Source organism: Vanessa atalanta, chromosome 3 (assembly GCF_905147765.1).
Source record: "Vanessa atalanta chromosome 3, ilVanAtal1.2, whole genome shotgun sequence".
Lineage (NCBI taxonomy): Eukaryota > Metazoa > Arthropoda > Insecta > Lepidoptera > Nymphalidae > Vanessa > Vanessa atalanta.
The window spans coordinates 4,590,726-4,612,259 of record NC_061873.1 but is presented as its reverse complement, the minus strand read 5'-3'; the positions used below and the strand labels follow the sequence as shown (position 1 = coordinate 4,612,259).

Here is a 21,534-nt window from a genome sequence, read left to right as displayed (position 1 = left end):
ATAATTTAAAGATGTTATTTTAGCAAAAAGTGTCTCAAAGCTTTGTTTTGACGAGGACACAACAAAGATAAAAAAATTGCCTTTAATATTTTCGCATTTTGCCGCTTCCGCAATAAATCTCATTAAAGTTATGTTATCAACTAAAGCTATGGGTGTTCGTTAAGTGACAACCACAACTCTCATTAAGCGTTTTCGTAATAAATACACAGGCGTCGCAATTAATGCCCATCGAACTCACACGTGGATGGGTAGCCGGCTTAATTATTTCCCCTGTAGATTTGTTCAATGGAATATAATGGTCCTTGGGCGATAATAGCGTGTCGTGTCATGCCGATGTGAATATTAGACAGAGTGTGAACTGTAGGTACTCGTGAATAGATGGCAGGGAGCTTCAGTCGGATACATTCAATCCAGTTAATAACTTTTGATTTAGAACATTCATATTATTTTTAAAGATGATTCGATTGAAGAAATTACATTACTTTCATTAGATACATTTGGTTTACACGCTTTTTTTAACAAAGACTTAACAAATATATTTCATAAAGATTTTACAATAATTTTATGTCGTTTCGAAATGACATATTATTTCTACGTTATTCGTGTACTTTTTTAATAAAATCTGTCTTGCCAACAAACTAATTGGTTAGATGAAAAGGTGAAGTAGCTCTCGCAGAGCTGTATGTATGTTATAAGAGAAATTTCTTCATTGAATTACGTGTAGTATGCAGTGCAAAGTGTAATAAGTATTTGTATGGGGTGGTGCTGCGAGGGCGGCGATCGAGCAGATCAAGGGCGCGTCAGACGGTGGGGCGGCGAAGGGGGACGTGTGGGCCGGCGGGGCGAGAGGCGCGGGGCAAGGGGTTGGACGCGGGATGCTGCGCCGGAGAGCGCGCAGATCAATATCTCGCGTTACCGGGGTGACGCCGCGCCAGACCGAGTGCCTCCCGTACTATGCCTCCCTGGCCACCCCCACATCAACCCACAACTCGCTTATTTAATACATGCCGTATCTGGGATGCGAGCTTTTTCATGTTAAATGACAGGGCAGCGTAATACGCTTTAATTCCGAGTCACCGCGCCCGTGATAGTCGCGCGGTTCTCTGGCTGAGGGTTCCGGCGTTACATCGCCGGCTCTTACGATGACATTGACCCCTATCCCAGGGTGCTCGCTGAGTCTTTCGTACCCATTACCCTACATAGCTCACCATGAATAATAAAAAATTATAAAATATAGCAAATTTCTCCAACACAACGATTATTTTATCGATTATAATTGTTTTCGTATTATAAAAATGTTATACAATATATATTTGTATTAAAATCGTCAATTTTTTGTATTATTTTATCTCAATTTATGTAAATTTTGTGAATAATAAAATAATTAATTCTAACATTTTGTAAGTAAATGTTAAAATATTATACAAAACAGTTGGGAAAATAGGACAAAGGAAAAATGAAACAGCAGACTTTAATACTTTTATATATTTTACTTTATAGTAACCCAAATAAATTAAGTCAACGTGGTAATATAGTCCAACTTCATTAAAATGTAATAAAAGTAACCACTGAGAACTTAATAGGAATACTGAATTTAAGTAAAACAGAATAAATTATATAAGTACCTACTTACAGACGTTTAACGAAGAATTGCGTTTGTGTTCTTTGTTTAGAAAGCTGTTCCGAACGAACGTGTCACGAAGTATATAGGTATATTCGGGGTTATATATTTGCTAGTATTAAAAATATTAACAATTTATTTTCTATCAAAAGTTTCGGTTGAGACGTCAAAGCGATTTTATTTTAATTTGCAAATATTATTATTTAATTTTTTGATTACTTTTCTGTTTAATAAAGATTACGAGTTGCATTTATGTCGCGTTCGCGTCATTGATTTTCCAATTTTATTTTTATCTATATTCTCTTCATTGGTACGGGCTCGTGCTAAGTGCATCGCTCGGAACATTAATTGAATCAGACGTCGCTTTACATACATAAGCATTCTATTTCTGTTATAGAATCTAGGACAGACAACTATACAGATAAATTAGATTTCAAATAAAATGACAAAAATAAATAATAATCCCTATTTTGAATGATGCAATTGTAGTGTTAATAAAAAATGAACTCGATTAATACGTAAAGAAAGAAAAATAAAAACTACGGGTAGGTATATAAATATAACCTCAACCAGTACAACCTATAAACAAAACTAAAATCTAATAAATTACGAATCTTGTTATTAAAGTACTAACTAAAAATAATATAATGAAATTATATTCTATGTTGTGGGCAAGACCCTTGGACAAGACTATATTTTTGAATTCGACTCAATACGCCGAATTATACCATTCACTATGTAAGTATTCAAACGTGATAAGTACATAAATTTCTCTTCTCCATCTAAAACTTTCCATGAAATTATAATTCGTATAGCGGCCGGCGTAAGGCGTGGGCAGAATATTTTTAGTATCTTCTCCCTTGGTTAATCTAGGTCAGATATATTTGATTTGTCTTCTATACGCCAAAGAATATATGTTTGTATATATTATGTTTGTTTTAGAGAAAGAATGACTAGATCCAATATGATTAAAATTCCTAGTGTTATTTTAATATATTAAATACGGTTTGCTATATAAAAGGATAAAATACACTACCTCTATACTACACTAGGCATAACTTCTCGTAGTATATGTTAATAAAAAAAAGTAAAGCTTTCTTTTATAGTCAAAAAAATAGATCGAAAACGTTCTTAAACAAATGTTAGAATATATCTTTGAGTGAACGTTTTGGTACATTATTTCTTTCTTTTAATATGAAATGCTTGTAATATTATCAGAGCCACTTTCATGATCATCCCGTTGAAAGTTGGAATGTGTGTATCTTCAAAAGATGAAACATACGATACTGTGTCTTTGCAAAAATTTAAAAAGACTATACAGTTTTTAAGCTGTCTTGTGGTAATTAAACTTAGAATGGCAGCTGTGTGAGGAGTGCCACACCTCTCATGATCCAGTGGTCCGGCGGCTGCGCGGTGGGCAGCCTCATGAAGAGGATGTAGTTGGTGGAATGTCCTGTGGTCGAGAGTACACCCCGCCGGTCACCCGTCTTATACAGCGGACAGTTGTAGAACACATCCGTCGGTATATCCTCCCGCTTCAAGGGGATCAACCATACCTAAATATAGATTACACATAAATTAATCGATGCCCTTTAAATCTTATCAACTATCTGGATAGTACTTATTGTATAGACAGCAGCTAAGAATACGAACACAACACCTTATTTATATGTGATGAAACGAAAATCTTATTTTTAATTTTATATTTATTATTTAGACTATTAAAATAATATTATAGAGATAAGATTAACATATAACGCGGGTAATATAAGACGTCAATTAATCATCGTTTTTGAGAATCTAAAGACCACTTAACTTGTTCGTATATGCAACAGGTCATAGAAATAGCCGTTCCGTGAAATGTATTGCCAAGTCATCTTCTTCAATTGTAATCTATCCGTCGGAACGGCGGGCGGTGTTTAAATTTTATTTGGTTTATTTAGCTTAATCACTTTCTACTTCTATCACGCAAAGATGAATATTCAATAGAAAGAAATTCCTGTTACCCAAATTAACTCTACTAAACTAAATAAGAAAACAATATAGCTATATATAAAAAAAATTACGTTCGATGTACAAGCAGATATTTGATATATATTTTAAATATATATATGTGTGTATATATATGTATGTGTGTGTATATACAAAACATATAATGGACTTTCTAAACAAAATTGGCACCGTTACTTGTTAAAAAGTTATTTAAGAAAAGAATAGTTTATTGGAGTCGAAATGAGTAATATTTGTTAGCTATCTATTTCAAAAATGCATTTCACATTCAATTTGCAATGCAAATGGTTTCAAATAAATGGAAAATATATATTTTGAGAAAATGAGAAAAATGAGCTAAGAGTTTAATTTAGATGATAGAAGATAGAAAAAGGAGATAGAACAGTTTAACCCGAAAAAGATGAAGATGATATGGGATGAAATGAAGCTTAAAAAACGTTTGAATGTTAGAATCGGAGGTAGCATCGTATAAATATTTTATTTTTGTCAACCGGCAAATGTGTCTAACGGTAAATTGTCACAATTTGTCATTAGCTCTGTGAAAAATATTAACCATTCCTTATATCGCCATTGCCCCGCCATCCTTGGAAATCAACACGATATGTCTTGTGTCTGTAGTAACATTGGCTCACTCACCCATCAAACCGGAACATAGAACTACTAAGTATTGCCGTTTAGCGGTAAATATGTGATAAGTGTTCCCTGCCGAGACGGGGTTGCACAAAGCACTAGTATATGTAAATTATATTTTGAATTTGTTTAATTTCGATGTTTGTGGTGATTTTAATTCTTTTTTTTTTATCATAATTTAATCTTTATATTGACTAATTGAACTCAACACTTAAACTTCTAACAATATAGAAAAATTATTATAAAATACCACAGTATTTGAGCAGTTTTGAGCCTTGTATCACAATACAAGGCTCAAAATTATTTTTGGAGCAGACATACGTTAAAACAGTGGACTGTTTTAATAGATAAATACATGCATGTATAAAATTTGGAAACGTAGAGCGAGACAGAATTTCTGATGGCCTTCGAGAAATGTAATAAATCTTTCTCTGTGCCAGTGTCACAAACATTGTCAGCACAATGTGTGTTTAGCATTAGCAACTGTATATACCATATTTAAGCAATATTTAATCACTATTCAACGCTACCACAAACCTTACCAAATTTAAGAACTACATGGCAAGTTTTTCTATCCGTTCTGGTATAAACTTCGAATAAGACCAAGGTCCACAAAGGCTGCAGGCATAAAAGACTGAGAACGATAAACGTTGAAAGAAAACTACTTTAAGAATGCTCTATCTGCTTTAAAAAGAAAATAGTCTTTTAGGCTGTATTACGTAAAACTTAATCAAGCCTTTACGTCTCCCGTACTGAATCGAAACCTGAGTCGACCGATACATGGATCGATCTAAGCATTATGGTCACTATGAACACTGTGAAATTTAGTAAACCTTGGGAGAGGTTGACTTCAATAAAGTGAGTCGATGCATTTTCAATAATTATTAAGATTTCATATTGTTACAAATTTTATCGCAATTTGAAGGGCTTTCACTCAAAAACTTAAGTGGTACGGTTTACTTATGCGACTTAATTTGTATGAATTACTATTATATATCTATGTCATTAATAGCTCTTAATGAAATCTAAAATATTTTAGGAATTGGATCAACTTGCAGTTAAATACAATCTTCTCTTTTTGTATTTTTAAACTATTTACAATTTCTGTAAAACTTTTTTTTTTATGGCATTGATTGGCGGACGAGCATATGGGCCACCTGATGGTAAGTGGTCACCACCGCCCATAGACAATGGCGCTGTAAGAAATATTAACAATTCCTTACATCACCTATGCGCCATCAACCTTGGGAACTAAGATGTTATGTCCCTTGTGCCTGTGATTACACTGGCTCACTCACCCTTCTAACCGGAACACAACAATACAGTGTACTGTTATTTGGCGGTAGAATATCTGATGAGTGGGTGGTACCTACCCAGACGGACTTGCACAAAGCCCTACCACCAGTGAACTGCAAACTGATATTGTAATGATTTTACTCCTGCCGTCGACGAAAAACAATATTTTTAGGAATATTTTACACTTTAAGCAGATTACACTCACAATTTGAAGACATGCAAGAAAATGATCAATTTTCTTGTAAAATAGCAATATAATAATATGTTACAGAGGGAGTTACTCAGGACACGGTAGCGTACTCCAGCGAGAGAAGTGGTGGGTACGGTTGGATTTTAGTGGGCATTCCGGCGCCCTCAAGACCGGTGAGTTCTCCATCACTTCATTTTTATTTTCAATTGGACAACCAACAAGATACAATATCACATCAAAATAAAAAAATACATTTCAAAATGATCTCGGCAAATGTTCTACTATATACAGGTAATCTCACCGTGCACTATCACATTGCACAAAATGTATTATACTACTATTATACTAATACTCAAAACATGTACAATTATAAATTAAACATAATCAATGTGAGAGAAGCGCGTGAATGCGTTGTCCTAGTATTTACATCGCATATTCTTTCGTCAAACAGCAATATATAGTACTATTTATGTTCCAGTGAGTGAGCCAATATAATTCTAGGGACAAGGGACTTAACATCTTATTTTCCAACTATAACTTCCGTACATCTCCAATGCGCTGCATATTCATGCGATTAATATTTTTTACGAGGCTAATATTTCAGTCTTCGGGCGGTGGTAATAACTTACTACCAGATGGTGTGTGAGCCCACCCGCAAACCAATATAAAAAAAATATAGGAATAATCTAGTAAATGATGTTGACTTACTTACCATTTACAACATTGTATATCTGTCAAAAAAGAAGGTGATTAATATCTATAGAACTAACCGGCGGGAAATCGTCGTACAGAACTTTAGGGCAGGACTCGTCGACAATGTAGTCTTCCATGTTCCAGCGCGCACCCTCCATGAACAGACCGCGGATGTATACACCTTCATCTGGAGGCGTCTCCAGGTTGAAGGTGCGCTGAACCTTTTAATGTGAGAAGAGGAAATCAATATATAATATTTTTTCATTGGTAACTGTGCACGAAGAAGAAACGAGAGTAGAAAAAAATATCAACTCAAAACATGTACTGCTCATTATCAATTTCCTTCAATTTCTATAATGATGGAGTTCGAATTTCAATCACTGGGCGAACACTAGTCTAATGTCTAATTACTACTACTACTACTAACTAGTCTAATTACGGGCACGTCGCGTGACGTGTTTCTTTAATTTACGCCTCAGTAAATATTATTGATAATTGATTATTTTATTTAAATACAACCCGGGATTTGCACACGTCCTGGAATCTGCAGCTTTATAAGTTATTTACTAACGAGGTTGCCTCTAATATCTAACACAATACTGTCAGATAATGCATTGAACATGGATTGCCATGTAGTAGTAATAACTATTAACCATTTTATTGACCTCAACGGCGCCTCTAATGATCACTGAAAAGTGTTCGCCAGACGTCGGAATGTGTTATATAGTTTTATTAGATATTAGAAATGCCCGTTGTAAGTGAGTTCTGTAGATTCGCTAAATTCTTCTTAAGTACACTGGGTTTTTATCTCATACAGTCATATTTATTTTAATAATAGTTGTTATCAATGTTTGTGATCACGTCGTTAAAAGACTTTTAAAGGGAAGAGTTTATCTTTTGTGAATTGAGATTAGAATTGATGAATGAAACAAATTTAATAAAAATGAAACTTTGATTCTAGTTATTCGTCACACATTATCATATTCTATAGACAAAAACTACAGTTACTTAGAAACAACAATAAATATAATTATAAGGCTTTTTCTGTAGAAATAAATTGGCCTCTAAAATTTTGCAATTTTGACTATAGTTTAGGATATATTTACAAGATATTTAACGGAAAAAACACAATAACGCGATATTCTAACAAAATATTAAATTTTGTTTTGTGTCATTATTTAAAAGAAATGAAGAGTACAAAAATTTTAATCAAAATGGATTGAAGAGAAAAACCGTATTTCGAAACCCAAATGCAAAAATTAATCATTAATTGCGTCTATCGGAACGCAAATGAATTTGGTTACAGAGCACTTAACAAAAAAGGTTACATGGAATTCAATAACGGTCGCGCTTTGTTTAAAATTGTATTACATTATAGCGTTTTAATGAATCAGTAGACATATTCAATTTACAGTTATAAATGTACGATTTTATAAATACATCGCTTCTATTGCATTTTCTGTACGTGTATATTTTTTAATACAATTATGTTAAAAAATATACATCTCTCACTCATCAAAGAAGAGAAATCAACTTAATTAAAGAAAACATATTTTACTTGTCATCACGCATATCTCAATTTATAACATATTATTTCTAGCGTATTTTTTATCTATCTATCTTTTACAAATATTTTATGTATACAAACTCTTTGGTTAGCTATCTTTAACGTAGTGAAATCATTATTAAGTTTTTATTTGATAAAAAATATATTTTGCCCATGTTTTCGACCGCGGCTTCGCTCTCTTTTATGGGGTTGGTTTTCAGACATTACGTATAAAAAGTAGTCAATGTTCTTGAATTTCAAGTTTGCTCCATAAAAAAAAACATACTTGACATATCGGCATATTTTGGACAGTTTACAATAATATATTTATAAATATGTTATGTGTCATTCTGATGTATAAGCTATATCATTGTAAAGTATCATTTAAATCCATTCGGTAGTTTTTGCGCGAAAGAGTAGCTAACATCCATACATACAAACTTTCGCCTTTATAATATTAGTGAGGATTAAGCCATATATGACGTAATTTTAAATGAACTTCGAAATGCCTAACGCTGTAGGCAATTGTATTGTCGAACCACGCCCCATCATATATTTATCAATGTGTGAAATTTTCACACAACCAACAACATGATTGTTATTTACGATACATTTTGAGAGCAATATCAGATTTATAGACAATTTTTATTATTAAGTCGTGGATGCTTATCCTGATACAGAAAAAAAAACCTGTAGAATATAATGAATGAATGCTTATACCTAACATAAACACTTGAGCGTACAAATACTTTATTGAAATGCAGTTAATCAAATCGCAGGGTTAAATAGCAAAGTATGCAAAGAACTTACCTCATAATGGAAGGCGAGCTGGTCGATGGGTATGCGGTACTTGCGCGCGTAGCTCTGCTGCGCTGCCGTGAGGAACGCTTGGGGAAAGTAGAAGCCCGACAGCCAGAACACCACCGGCGGCCCGTACTGATGCCAGTGCTACCAGATTTATGAGTATTTACTAGTTTGCGTTTTAGGTAGTAGTAGTTTTTCATTACAATATTCATCTACGAAGAAAAGTGTAACATATAATTCCAAAATGTTGTATCTACCTGCAAAAACTCAAGCCTGGCCAGTAGGTCACTAAAGTATGAGCCCAGAGGTTTGAGCGAGGGGTAGCTCTTGCCGGCCCACAGCGCGGGGATGCGGCCGCGGACCATGCTCGTCAGCACTTCCTCTGTTATATCCGTAAGGACGCTTATGCCTGACAACATATTAGCAACAGGTTAAGTAATGGAAAGCTTTCTTTAAAATAAATGAAATTTTGGATTCATATTGTATTTCTCGTGCGACGGTAACGGTATCTTATCCGCGCAAAAATATTTGTAACGGATATGTGTAAACATTTCTGGTTCGCATACCGCCAAACAATAGCTGTTGCAGTAGCAGTATTGCTGTACTTCGGTTTGGAGCATGAGTCAGTTTGAACTGAAGACATCATATTTTAGTTTCAGGTAGTCGGAGGTGCATTTTGTAAAAGAGTTGGTGATAACTTATTACCTTGGACAGCTCCAATCACAGCCCTGGAGCTCGATCGTACTACACTGACGAGTCGCTCATACCTCGCCGCCTCCTGTATGACGACGATGGACATGGGCGTCATGTCCGCGGGCTTGATATCGCCCTCGTGGGACGGACCCGTTAGGATCTTGTTGGGTAGTCGCGCTAAGATATCATCAGCTATTGCCATGGCTTGTTGTTCTGGTGTAGCTCCACCACCGCCAGCGGCCATTGTATCCTAATACACAAATATTATTGTAAAACTTCTAAAAACCGTATTCAAGTGTTTGATTAAATTATTTTAGTAATATTTTATTAAAATTACAATTGAATAGGATTTTTATTAAATACATGTTTATTAAATACTTTTGAAAAATATATAATGTGTGAACTAATTTATCTCCGATGAGAAATACCGGTTAACATCTATGTAACAGATCTGCTTCCAGAACATATTAGAAATTAATTGGTTTGTGATTTTATTGTTAAGAATTTACTGTTATTTTAATTGCAATCGTTTTGCATCCGAAGCGGAACGGAATTATACGGAGTCATTGTGTTGTTAACTACAAGACGACTACGAAGTCTTGTCGATTATAATTTGATGTCAAATATATTTATTTAATTTGTAATTAGATTGTGGTTATTTAATAAAGCCGTATCTTTCAAGTAATACTTACGAATAACTCTTAACAATTAAATTAGCTTAAATAATGTTCTAAGCAGTTATCGTTCGTTGTTAATTTGATATAATAAATATATATAAACATGTTCTATGAATATATTTTACTTACCAAATATTGTTTCAGGCGGTCCTTTGGGCACAATGAAAAACAGTATGATTAATTACTTTTTCAGAATAGAAAATATAATGAAATTATTCATTAAAATTTGCTTACCGTGCGATCCTTGAGTAGAAGATGAATGAATGGAACAGAACAAAATATGATAGATTAGCTACATTAAAAAATATCTAAACTAAATTACAAAAATTACCTACTTCTGATTAACTATTGTATAATGAAATCCAACAACAAATCGTATCGGCTACTTTACAAATAAACTATTGGAAAGTAGAAAATATGAATAAAAAGGTTATTTCTTTTTTACCTGATCACGAGCGCCGCATTATATATTCCATTATTATAATACTAATTATATGATAAGCCTTTAGCATAAGTATTTTCATTGCAGCGTTGTATGCGCTGAGTTTTTGTAGATGAGAAATTTTATTGGAAAGTCGTCCTAACTACTAAGACGAAGTACTGTTTAATTATACTATGAATATTAATTAATACAGATTAAATGTGTTCATTACCTGTGTGAGCAACGCTGTGGTCAGTAGGTCCTCGGCTTCTCGGAAGTGCTTCGTGATGTCAGCGTTCGAGTGGAAGCCGAACACGCTGGGCGGAGTAGCCACAGGAAGAGAACGAGCGAATGAAATGAAGTCGGAGTGCTCGCGGAGTGATGGTATGTAGTATGTACCTAGGTTAAGAGCATTGAGCTGATTGAGTGATGATTAAATTTGATCTCATTTGTCATCTATGTGTTACTTAAGAAACCAGCTCATGCCATGCCAGCCGTCTCATTTCAAAACAACTGGAATCTGCCTAGTAGATTTCTCATTATGTTCAAAGAAACATACATATTTTACAGTTTAATAATAGTAAGTATAAAAAATATATTTATATAATCAATGGCAAAACCTTTCTAACAGGAAAATACTGTAAAAACAAAATAAAGAGGATTTGTACATCGCGATGGGTTTTATCGTAAACTTTGTTATTATATTAACATTTCTTATAGTTTTTTTTCTATAATTTCTCAAACTCATTCTAATAGCTATGTAGGGTCTTGGTGCAGAATCCGCTTTAGACACCATTACCTGTGGATTCAAGCGGGTACTTGTCTTCGTCGATGGCCCGCGGGTTGTAAAACTTGTATAAGATGGTGTTCAGACAGCGCCGGTCCCAGTCGTCCGTCACGCGCCCGCCGTAGTTACACTCACCGGTCAGATAGCGCAGCGCCACGAACTGCACGTCCTACGACACATACGTTTACTATACAGTTATTTTGTGTTTAGAACTACATAGTTAAAAAGTAACAATTTTTTAAACATTAGAAATGTATTTTTATATATAGGAATATAAGAAATATTATTGCCCTTCACTTAAACGTAGTTTGTCTCAGGAGTGAGTTCCTCAATTGTCCAGAGGGTCAGAATCGATACTCCGACTTTTATATCGGTAGGCGGCCCGTATACTGTTAACCTATTTTCTTAAGTTATTATTAAATGCTTATATTTTTCTTTCTTCTATGAGTAAAACACAAGCCCTAGATATAACACTTAAAAAAGTGTAAGACCACATGGCAACCTTAATTTATTCACGCTTGCTCGTCAAGCGTAAGGCTTTATATTTAAATAATGACATGTCTTAAACACTAAACAAATATTTATACTAATTTAACTATAAATCACTACAAGACATTGCTATCAATTTTAATTACACACATAAAAATAAGATAACATTATTTTTAATTTCGTAAAAATAGCGTAAAACTAAATCCGACTCGCATTGTACGTGTATTTTGGTAATGCTGCTATAATTTTGAAAACATCCTCGAAAAATTAAAATATCATCATATTTCTTAACAGCATATTCTATATTTCTTAACTATTGTGTATAATGTTTGAGTATGAGATTATACAATAAAACGAAATATCGAATGAATGTTACTCTACTTTCCAGTGCGTTCTCACCGCGTACAATACTTACTTCGTACTCGTTGAGGAACATATAGAGCTGAGTCACACTGATTCGGAGGTCGGTTTCATTGAACTCGTATCTGATGTTCCAGCCGAGTGGGCCAAACTGGCGACGTTCCTGGACTACAGCGTGGAAGAAACACAGCGCGAATAGAAGTTTCTTGAATATCTCCGATTGCTTGTTACCCTCGAACCATTCTTGATCGTTGATCGGGTCACTTTGATACGAACGTGCAATATTGGCCCGCAAACCTATTCAACAAGTAATTGATGTACAGTTATAAAATAGTGATGGACTTAGATAGTAGCACTAGTTTCACCTGTGATAGAATCCTTTTTTAAAAGATTTGTTTTTATCAGTTCGAATATTAATATTTCCATTAGAATTTATATTAGGCAGTTTACCTTGAGGTGGTTCATTAGTCATCTTAACGCCATTTTGAAGAACATAAACAGGGAAATGATCCGCTGGGTAGGATGTTAGCCACAGCCTGAAGTCTGGATGTGTTGAATCTGGCGTCAGACCTTCACAAATCTGAATACAGAAAATATAGGTTTTAATAACTATTAGAATTTCATACTATATAGAGTGAATGATATGATACCTTTTCCAACATTGGCATCCAACTTTTAGCTAAGTGACAGTTTTGCAACACAACCCAAGTGCCACTACGGACTCCTTCTTCGATCAATTTCACTGCTATTGGACCTTGGCCTTGTCCAAGTGACAGTGAAAATAAACGTGATGATCCGAAACCCTATAATGTATACAGATCATGACTACCTGAACCGGAACAGTAACACATAAAAGTGACATATTACTCACCTGATCGTCAGCAAACTTCAGTAATGTGCCCATGGGATCCGAGCCGGGTGTGAGAACAAACAAAAGTGGAATACAACAATGAGAATCCGCGTAAGATGAAGCTAAATCAAACAAAGGCGGCTCCACAAACTGACGACCCATTTGCGCTGAAATTATAATGATATTGAGTACATGTACTGCAATATTAACATATCTTAAAAATATATCCATGTACGTCTAATAAAACTAACCTTCCACAAAGTTTTGTACAGCAGGTACCATCATATCTAAACGCATACAACGCAGCACCATCATTTTCTTAAACCAAAATTTAACAATCAATTACAAAATGCAGGCAAGTGAAACACGACAACAAAGAAGACACGAGGAAGAAATAATAAGAACTCAAGAAGCATATTGTAATCCTAAAATCTTCTCTAAATTGATTCTGTTTGGAAATAAAAACATGCATGTCAAACAAATAATAGAAAAATACAGAATAATCAAAGACAACACCTCTGTGGAGATAAGAAGGAATGCATGCAAAAATAACGCATATTATAGGTACTCGTAGTTGAATCTACGAAGACACGCCTCTTTATTTCCTGATCACTACAGTGCTAGTGTGGATTGTAAGCAGTTAGAATGTGAGTTTATATATATGTAGCACACCCGCACACTAAGTTAAATTACATACGAGATTCATAGTCAACTGTAAATATGCTTTTCTACATATTCCCGATTTCTAATACGATGTTATTTATTCAGTGTGCAGTTTTCTGTATTAATCTTTTTTTATAATATTTATTTAAAACAAAAATATTTTTATTTATAATTTAAATTTGAGAAGACACAACACAGAACAAATTTATTATGATGATGGCACCGCATTTTAGCAGATCCATGCATTAGAATGGAGTCTATCCTAAAAATATTTTATTATAAGGTAAGCAAATACCTGAGAACGATGATAAAAAAGATAGTATAAAAATAACATATTTATTGAAAAAAATATAAATTATGTTTGCATTATTCCAAATTTATATTTGTCTGTTGATCAAAACAGTGCAAATAAGTTACAAAAATATATACCAGTATTTAAATAATAAATGGTCGCTTTATTCAAAAACAAGAAAATAGTGGCGTGATTTCGTGAATTAAACTGTTTGTAATATATTGATTTGTTTTTTTAGGTTTCATTATATTCATTATTATCAACAAACGTAACAAGTCACCTCAAACGTATCAAGATTCTCATTCCAAGGCGCCGGCAAGGGTTGATTTTGAGGATCGATTGTATCACAATACGCTTCCCATTGATTCAAATGCTCAGTGAAATGGTCCACTATACCATGGAATGTATCAATTTCGTTAAGGCTGAAATCAGACTCAAATCATATAACAAACCTAACCTAACCTAACATCATAGATTTGAAATAAATATTTTAGAGACCAAAAATAATGATTAAGCGGGCCCGCAGTTAGGTCATGCATATAGCTCGCAACATTTTCAGATCATATCGTAAATCAAATTTATCTAAATACATAACATTTTGACAATTTACAAAAGCATCTAATCAGTCAAATCAATCTTATTCTACTCATAAAACTCTACTGGCGACTAATTAATATATATTTAATATTCACAAAGTAAAATATGACATAGCATTTCTTATAGTTGTATGGGTTTGCTACCACAAACCCTTTAGATTTAGATAGTTTTATGGTGACCAGCTAGTTTACTTTAATTTGTGAGTATCGCGTTTATGTAATGAGAACGACTTATTTATTTGAACGCTTATTGATACTGATTTAGTCTATATTAATGCTTACATTTATAACTGCTTATGAATGAGTACATACAATGAAATTATGTTAATGTATGGTTGAGCCCATACATTAGTGTTACAAAATTATTTCTGATGAGTTTTTTTTAGCTATGGCTACTACTAAAAAAATGCAATAAACAAAGAGTCTCCAGATTTAGGAACTACGGTGTTAGGTTCCTTGTGGCTGTAGTTAGACTGGCTCACTCAACCTCTAAGCCGGAACACAGCAATAGTAAGTATTATTACTATTTGGTGGGTAGGAGCCCCCTAAGTAATTTTCAAAAACTGAATGTTCTTGTTATTTAATGACTATGTGATATCTAAACTACTCAATATGTGTCTAAAAATAATTTATTTCGATTACGATACGATTCTATTTAAATTATGTAGATAAAGCGTTAAATGTACGATTTATGCATAAATGCATGAGCTACTTCACCAACAAAATATTTCTAACCCATTAAATTCTGCCCAGGCCTGTGGGCTGAGGAACGTTACTGGATTGGGAGGTACGTGGCGAGGCTGAGCTCCTGCCAGCAAGAACATTACGTTTGATTGAAGGAGCTTTTCCTCTGCCACCATAATCGTCACAGTGAGGAGCAGCGAAAACACCAGTTTATCCTAAATTTTATTAAATATATTTAGTCGACTTAAATATTGCTATGAGATTAAAACGTCTTTTTTAATTTTTGCATTGAAAAACAACATCAAAACAAATTAAGTTAACAACTCATGTACTTTTTCAAAAAGACTCCTGCAGATGTTTGCATACAACGAGTACGTGAAGTGTGCGCGAAGGATGGCAAGTCTTTCGGGAATCTCTTCCACCTTTTCGGTGTTGTCGATAGACGCCGTAAACAGTCCTTCGAACCATCCCAGAGAGTACTGGTACATGGGGTCGATATTCGCAAGCGAAGCTTTAACAACAGAAAATACATATAAGTATGTATTTCTTTTAACTTAACATAAAAATAAATAAATAGTTAGGCAATACCGATTAAGAAAAATAAGTTTGTTGAATGAACTGCAATCGGAATGTAATCGTTTCTGGCTTCGTCGATAGCCTTCTCAGTAACCATAGCGACCTCTTGTTTCTCTTTGATCTCATTAGCCATATCTTTGGCTGAATTTAAAATCTGAAATATCATAATTTAATAAAAGTTATTTATGCGAAATAAGCTTAATAAGTGAAAGTTGGAAAAACTTTAATTTTATTAACTTTTATTGATCAAAAGGCGGATATAATGTTAATAGTCATTATATACCAGTCAACCTTTATACTAAATATTCATGAAGGCATACTATGTTTAAATATACATTCTCACACATTTTAAAGTTCAGAAATTCAAAGAATAATATATACATTACCTGAACTGCTTCTTCATCTTCTAATAAATGTTCTGAGGTAGAGAGCACATTAAGAATTTTCTTTTCTATATCCTGAAGCAGACGGCGATGCTCAGCGCCTTGTGTTGTGAGGTCCGCCTTAGCTTGCTGTAAGTCCGGTCTCTCTCGGGCCACCACTCTTGCTAGAAGCTGCGCTTCTAAGCCATCTTTCGCCAACATAAAATTGACCAACGTTACACGAACACCAACTTCCGGCAAATAGTGTGGGTTGGCCAATTTTGTACTTATGTAGAGTCTGTGCATTTAAGAATATAATTAGAAGAATAATTAGAATTATATATAATAATATTATTTACTATTTATATAATAGTTCAACATACTTAAAATCTTTGCTATATTCAACAATTGTATCTCCAATTTTAATACATAATGCTCCGCCTTGTCTGAACGTCTGTTGCTGCAGTAATGGCTCTAACATCGGATCTAATTCTTCAAGAACGTTTTCCAGTAAAACCTAAGAATAAAACGAAAAATAATCTTAGTGATGCTTGTTTGTGTATTGTACAAGGTTTTAAATTTTAAAAAAATGATTCAGTTAAGGCTCAATTGTCACCCCAGCCAATGTTATCAACGTCGATAAAACAATAGCAATTCACAATACAGAAAAAAAAAAGACATTGAACACGTTTATTAACATTAACTTTTAAAATTTAACTTATAATTATATTTATTGTGCATTCCACTAATTTTCCAAGCAGGCAAAAGCTATTGCCAAATTTCAGTGGTAACGCAAAGATATTTATTGAAAAATAACAAAAAGGAAGCCTATTTTATAAAAGTGTGAAATACTATTTATATTATTGTAAAAAATCTGCTACATGGTGAAAAAGGGGAAATAGATTAAGGAAAAGGAAATAAATCATTATTATAACCGGTTGTCCAAATTGCACGGCGTTTTCCAAAATGCGACTGAGATCGGCCTGAGTCATGCGAACCACGCTCAGGTTGTTAGGTTTCTCCATGTTTTTGATCCAACGATTAGCTTGTCCCTGTGGATCTATCATAAGGGGCCAACGACGTGCAGTCCTAAAATAAAAATAAAATATTATCCTTATAGTAAGTGATATGTCACTATTAAACACGAGCAATCATCCAATATCTAATATGTTTTTTTATGAAATATGTAGGCAGACGGGCAAATGGGCCATGTGATGGTAGGTGGTCACCACCGACCAAAGAGTATTACTCATTCCTTACCTCGCACCAATGCGCCACCAACCTTGGGAGCTAAGATGTAATGTCCCTTGTACTTGTTATTACACTGGCCCACTCCCCACCAAACCAGGAAACCAGCTTTACAAGACCGTCTGGGTACCAAAACCGGATGTGCGTTTTTGGTACCCAGACGGTCTTGTAAAGCCCTGCCACCAAATATAAACGTAAATAAGTTAATTTATATTTTGTCGCTCGGGTTTAATTATTTGAACAAGTTACTTGTGAAAATTGTAATGTTTTGATTTTAGTTTGTTAGTTTGTACTTCATCCAGAAATTTTATATTTTGAGTTCAATAACATGCAAACCTGATAAAATTTGAATGAAATAATATTTGAAGTTATGAAAGATCAAAATACACACATGATAATAATCGCACTCTCAATGCTAAAGTCGTCTGCGGGCAGCCCGTCAATATTCCACTGCTGGATGGTGACGGGCTCTCCCAGCGATTTAATCAGGCTGTAGTTCAGAGTGCACACTATGCCACACTCGTGACACTCGTGTGCCCACTTCTTTACCTGTTTAAAGTTTTGTATTTAGAATTTAGATTATTTTGATTATGAATACACGTGATATTGTTGTAAAATATTGTGATGCCGCAGAAGGTATGCCAATTTTGCTAAAAAAATTCCGGAGGGAGTCTCGAGCTCTGAGAACTAATACTAGCAGATCGCTCTAATTGTAGAAGATATCCTTAACCTGAGATTGTAATTATTTAAACATGTTCTAGCTCACTTGTTCATTTCTAAAGGCAGCTGTGAATGGTCCTAGATACGCTATGATTCCAGCAGCAATTAATATATCACCTGAGAATAAAAATATTATCATAAAAAAATGGCCTATTGAAAATCGCATTGCGATTTTATAAATTAACTACAATATATTTTATTTTTTTAACTTCATAGGAATTTAATCACCGGTGAGCGAGTTGTATGTTTCTCGTAGAGTCTTAGCGATGATCGTCCAACGCGTCTTTTCTCCTCCCAGACCAGAAATGAGCATCTCCGCTCTCTTCAGTTTATTGCTACAGTCCATCACTTCGTTGTCGAGAAGTCTTTGCTGACGATTCTGTTCAGATAGTGCTTCCTCCAGCTTCGCTAGCTTGTCTTGTACCTTTGATAAAATGTTATAATATATTTTTTATTGTGTAAATAATATATTTAAAGTATATGTACGTATTGTTGGGATCTGTAAATATAAGTAATAGCACATTTACTTCACATCAGATTACCTTCGGTTCGTTACCATAAATATTTCATTATTTTATAAAATTACCTAATATTTTAATTTCCTAAATGTTATAGACGCTAAACATATGAAATTATTTCAAATGTAGTAATTAATAGTACACATATATATTGTACAGGAGCAGTTTTTGTTTTCAATTGTCAATTGTATTTTCATAGTATTTATAAGACAGATAAAATGTGATTTACTTCTTTGAGCTGCGCCTGCTTGACGGCGAGGGCGGCCATGGCCTTGTCGTACACGGCCTGCGCGGCCGCAAGGCGCTGCTTTTTTGGCGCCACCACCTTCGCCACCTTATCGTACTTTGTCATCGCTATTACCCACTTACACATACCTAAACAAATAGATCACAATATGATATACTAGATTCAAGCAGCTGCTTCGTCCGCGTGAGAGAAGAGTGGAGAGGCGAAATTGAGATTGTTTTGCGGGTTTTAGAAGTAAAATTAGCCTATGTGCTATTTCAGACTAATAGAGACAGGTGCGTCGGAAAAATATATTCTTCTTTACAACCAGTAAACAGAAAAAACGTAATATAGAAATAAATCCAATTACCTATCATTAATATTAGAACATGCAAGTCAGCTTCTTATTATTGACACTTAATTAAGGTAATAAGCGGGTTCCTAAATACCTTCAGCTGCAACTGACACGGCTCTAATCTTCTCCGGCACAAAGCCGTCGTCTTGCATAACAGTGGTCATGAGTTTCTTCATAACAGGCGGAGGAATGTTATCTTTGTCGTAGTTCTGCAGCGATTCCAGGAACTTTATATCATTCAGTAACTTCTTCGAAGGACCCCAGTAATCCTCTATTGTACCAACTCCAGATGGATTTGGAACTTTGTCTGCTTTAACTTCCTAAATATTAAACACGAAGTAGTATATACTACATATAATAAAATGATTATAATATCATATTCATTGTAGTTATAGAATAAAAAGTGTCAGTGACGTTAGTTAATTAGGCCTGTTTTCTTACTGACATAAATAGCTAACATACATACAATTTTCTGCGCATTTTGACCTATAGATTGATTACTCAAAATAAATAAATCTGCAATGCATCTAATAGCAACAAAAACTACTTACCGGATCATCCTTTGAATGCATTGAAAATAGAAAATATTATAGCAAGTTTATATTCAAAAGTAAATGTAACTTAACATTTGCTTAGTATATCAAAAGAGTTAATAATAACTTAATGTTTAATAAACATACTTTTAAAATGCAAATAGCTTCCATGACTAGCTTAATGCCTCGGGGTGGACTCTTCATAGTCTTAATGAAGGTAATGTCTTGAGGGGTTAGAGTGTCGAGAGCTGCTAGAGCAGCGTTGAGGATAGGCATCGCCTCGGCGAGATCAGCGTCGCACTCGTCTTTGATCCCTTGAGCTTCTTTTGCCTAAAATAACGTCATATACATGTAGTATTAGGGGACATGAGTGATAAGAGTAAATTAACTAAATTTTTAAAAAGCTAATAATTATTTTAAAACAATACGCGTTTCTTATTTTATTCTCTGCGTACAATGTTACTTATGCTGCATACCGTTGTAAAACTAGAGCGAGAAAATGAAAAATGAGTAAGTATAAGATTGGAAACAAATTATTAATTTGAAGAGACATTCCAGTAATAAATCTGACTTTATGTTTTGTTATAGTAGATAGGAATATTTAAGATAATCGATTTATGTCTAAAACAGGATTTTAAATAGACATAATACACCGTGTAGGATTTAAAAGAGTATCAATTTTATATAATTAAATTGTTCATGATTCTTAGTGTACAAATCGATATAATACTATCCGTAATAGATATATATATAAGACTATCCGTAATAGATATATATATAAGACTATCCGTAGTAGCTGAGAATTATTTGATTGATTGTTTAAAGCTTTATACCTGCTCTTCAGCCGCCGCTTGATCAGCTAACACTTCAGCTTCTACTAACGCAACTCCTTCCTTCTCCTTCTCCACTTTAGCTGTAGTCTCCGCCACCGCAGCGGCGCCTGCAGCCAGTTTAGGTTGTAAGACTTCCAGAGCTTCTTGAAGTGCTGCTACTGATTTAGCAGCTATAGCAAGCTGATCGAGTCCAGTTATGTATCGTTTTTCACTTGTTAACAACTCTCTGTAAAATTTATTGAACTATTTATCAAAAATGGGAAGTATGTAATTACGTCTATTAAGTCTGAACAAGATACAATTACAATGCAACAAGTTTATTAATTTTAGGGAACTTACGTTCGTTTCTTTCCTAACAATGCTTTAAACATATTGATTAATTCTAGATAAGCAGTCGGCGTGACGTAATTATATCGTTTTAAACGCAACAGGAACTGTTTGGTTAGTTCTTGAGTGTCCGTATGAAACAATTGACAGAGCTTAATGGCTGTGTCTCGTTCAAGATCTGTTAGCTCAACGTCTTTTAAAAAGCGAGTAGCGACTGCGAGCAATGCATCTGGAGGCCATTCCTGTAGAATAATACATTAATGTCTTCTAGTAATTTCAGAACTTTTTCTTATAAAATATGTTAGTTTTGATCTATGAAAAGTTGGATTATACCTGGAACCAGTCAATGGTACAGCAGTTGACAAGCGATGGAAATTTCCGTATGCGCGTGCGTAGCGACGTACCGGCCGGTGACATCGCCAGCACGATGTGGAGCTGGTCGCGTACGATTGAGACGAAGTACGCATAAAGAGCGGTTGGACTGCCGTCCGTTTGAAGCGATTTGTCACGTTGACGATCTATCTGATCATTTCA

General features: G+C 34.3%; 1 protein-coding gene across 1 annotated transcript in view; it reads right to left on the bottom strand.

Annotated features, from left to right (window-relative positions):
* Positions 1 to 2,803: 2,803 nt before the first annotated feature.
* Positions 2,804 to 21,534, bottom strand: part of LOC125076926 (dynein axonemal heavy chain 7) — a 31,485-nt gene continuing 12,754 nt past the window's right edge. Inside the window, exons 37-64 of the mRNA XM_047688663.1 lie at positions 21,334 to 21,522; positions 21,013 to 21,242; positions 20,674 to 20,899; positions 19,988 to 20,170; positions 19,402 to 19,627; positions 18,956 to 19,101; positions 18,437 to 18,632; positions 18,255 to 18,325; positions 17,880 to 18,037; positions 17,176 to 17,329; positions 16,624 to 16,757; positions 16,265 to 16,538; positions 15,891 to 16,032; positions 15,635 to 15,813; positions 15,354 to 15,517; positions 14,303 to 14,444; positions 13,319 to 13,385; positions 13,089 to 13,234; positions 12,868 to 13,020; positions 12,668 to 12,797; positions 12,273 to 12,514; positions 11,381 to 11,537; positions 10,814 to 10,980; positions 9,496 to 9,733; positions 9,048 to 9,199; positions 8,797 to 8,934; positions 6,518 to 6,661; positions 2,804 to 3,177 (exon numbers count right to left, since the gene is read on the bottom strand). Of these exons, the coding sequence (XP_047544619.1) occupies positions 2,971 to 3,177; positions 6,518 to 6,661; positions 8,797 to 8,934; positions 9,048 to 9,199; positions 9,496 to 9,733; positions 10,814 to 10,980; positions 11,381 to 11,537; positions 12,273 to 12,514; positions 12,668 to 12,797; positions 12,868 to 13,020; positions 13,089 to 13,234; positions 13,319 to 13,385; positions 14,303 to 14,444; positions 15,354 to 15,517; positions 15,635 to 15,813; positions 15,891 to 16,032; positions 16,265 to 16,538; positions 16,624 to 16,757; positions 17,176 to 17,329; positions 17,880 to 18,037; positions 18,255 to 18,325; positions 18,437 to 18,632; positions 18,956 to 19,101; positions 19,402 to 19,627; positions 19,988 to 20,170; positions 20,674 to 20,899; positions 21,013 to 21,242; positions 21,334 to 21,522 (4,755 nt within the window). The 3' untranslated portion in view covers positions 2,804 to 2,970. The remainder of the gene's footprint in view (positions 3,178 to 6,517; positions 6,662 to 8,796; positions 8,935 to 9,047; positions 9,200 to 9,495; positions 9,734 to 10,813; positions 10,981 to 11,380; positions 11,538 to 12,272; positions 12,515 to 12,667; positions 12,798 to 12,867; positions 13,021 to 13,088; positions 13,235 to 13,318; positions 13,386 to 14,302; positions 14,445 to 15,353; positions 15,518 to 15,634; positions 15,814 to 15,890; positions 16,033 to 16,264; positions 16,539 to 16,623; positions 16,758 to 17,175; positions 17,330 to 17,879; positions 18,038 to 18,254; positions 18,326 to 18,436; positions 18,633 to 18,955; positions 19,102 to 19,401; positions 19,628 to 19,987; positions 20,171 to 20,673; positions 20,900 to 21,012; positions 21,243 to 21,333; positions 21,523 to 21,534) is intronic.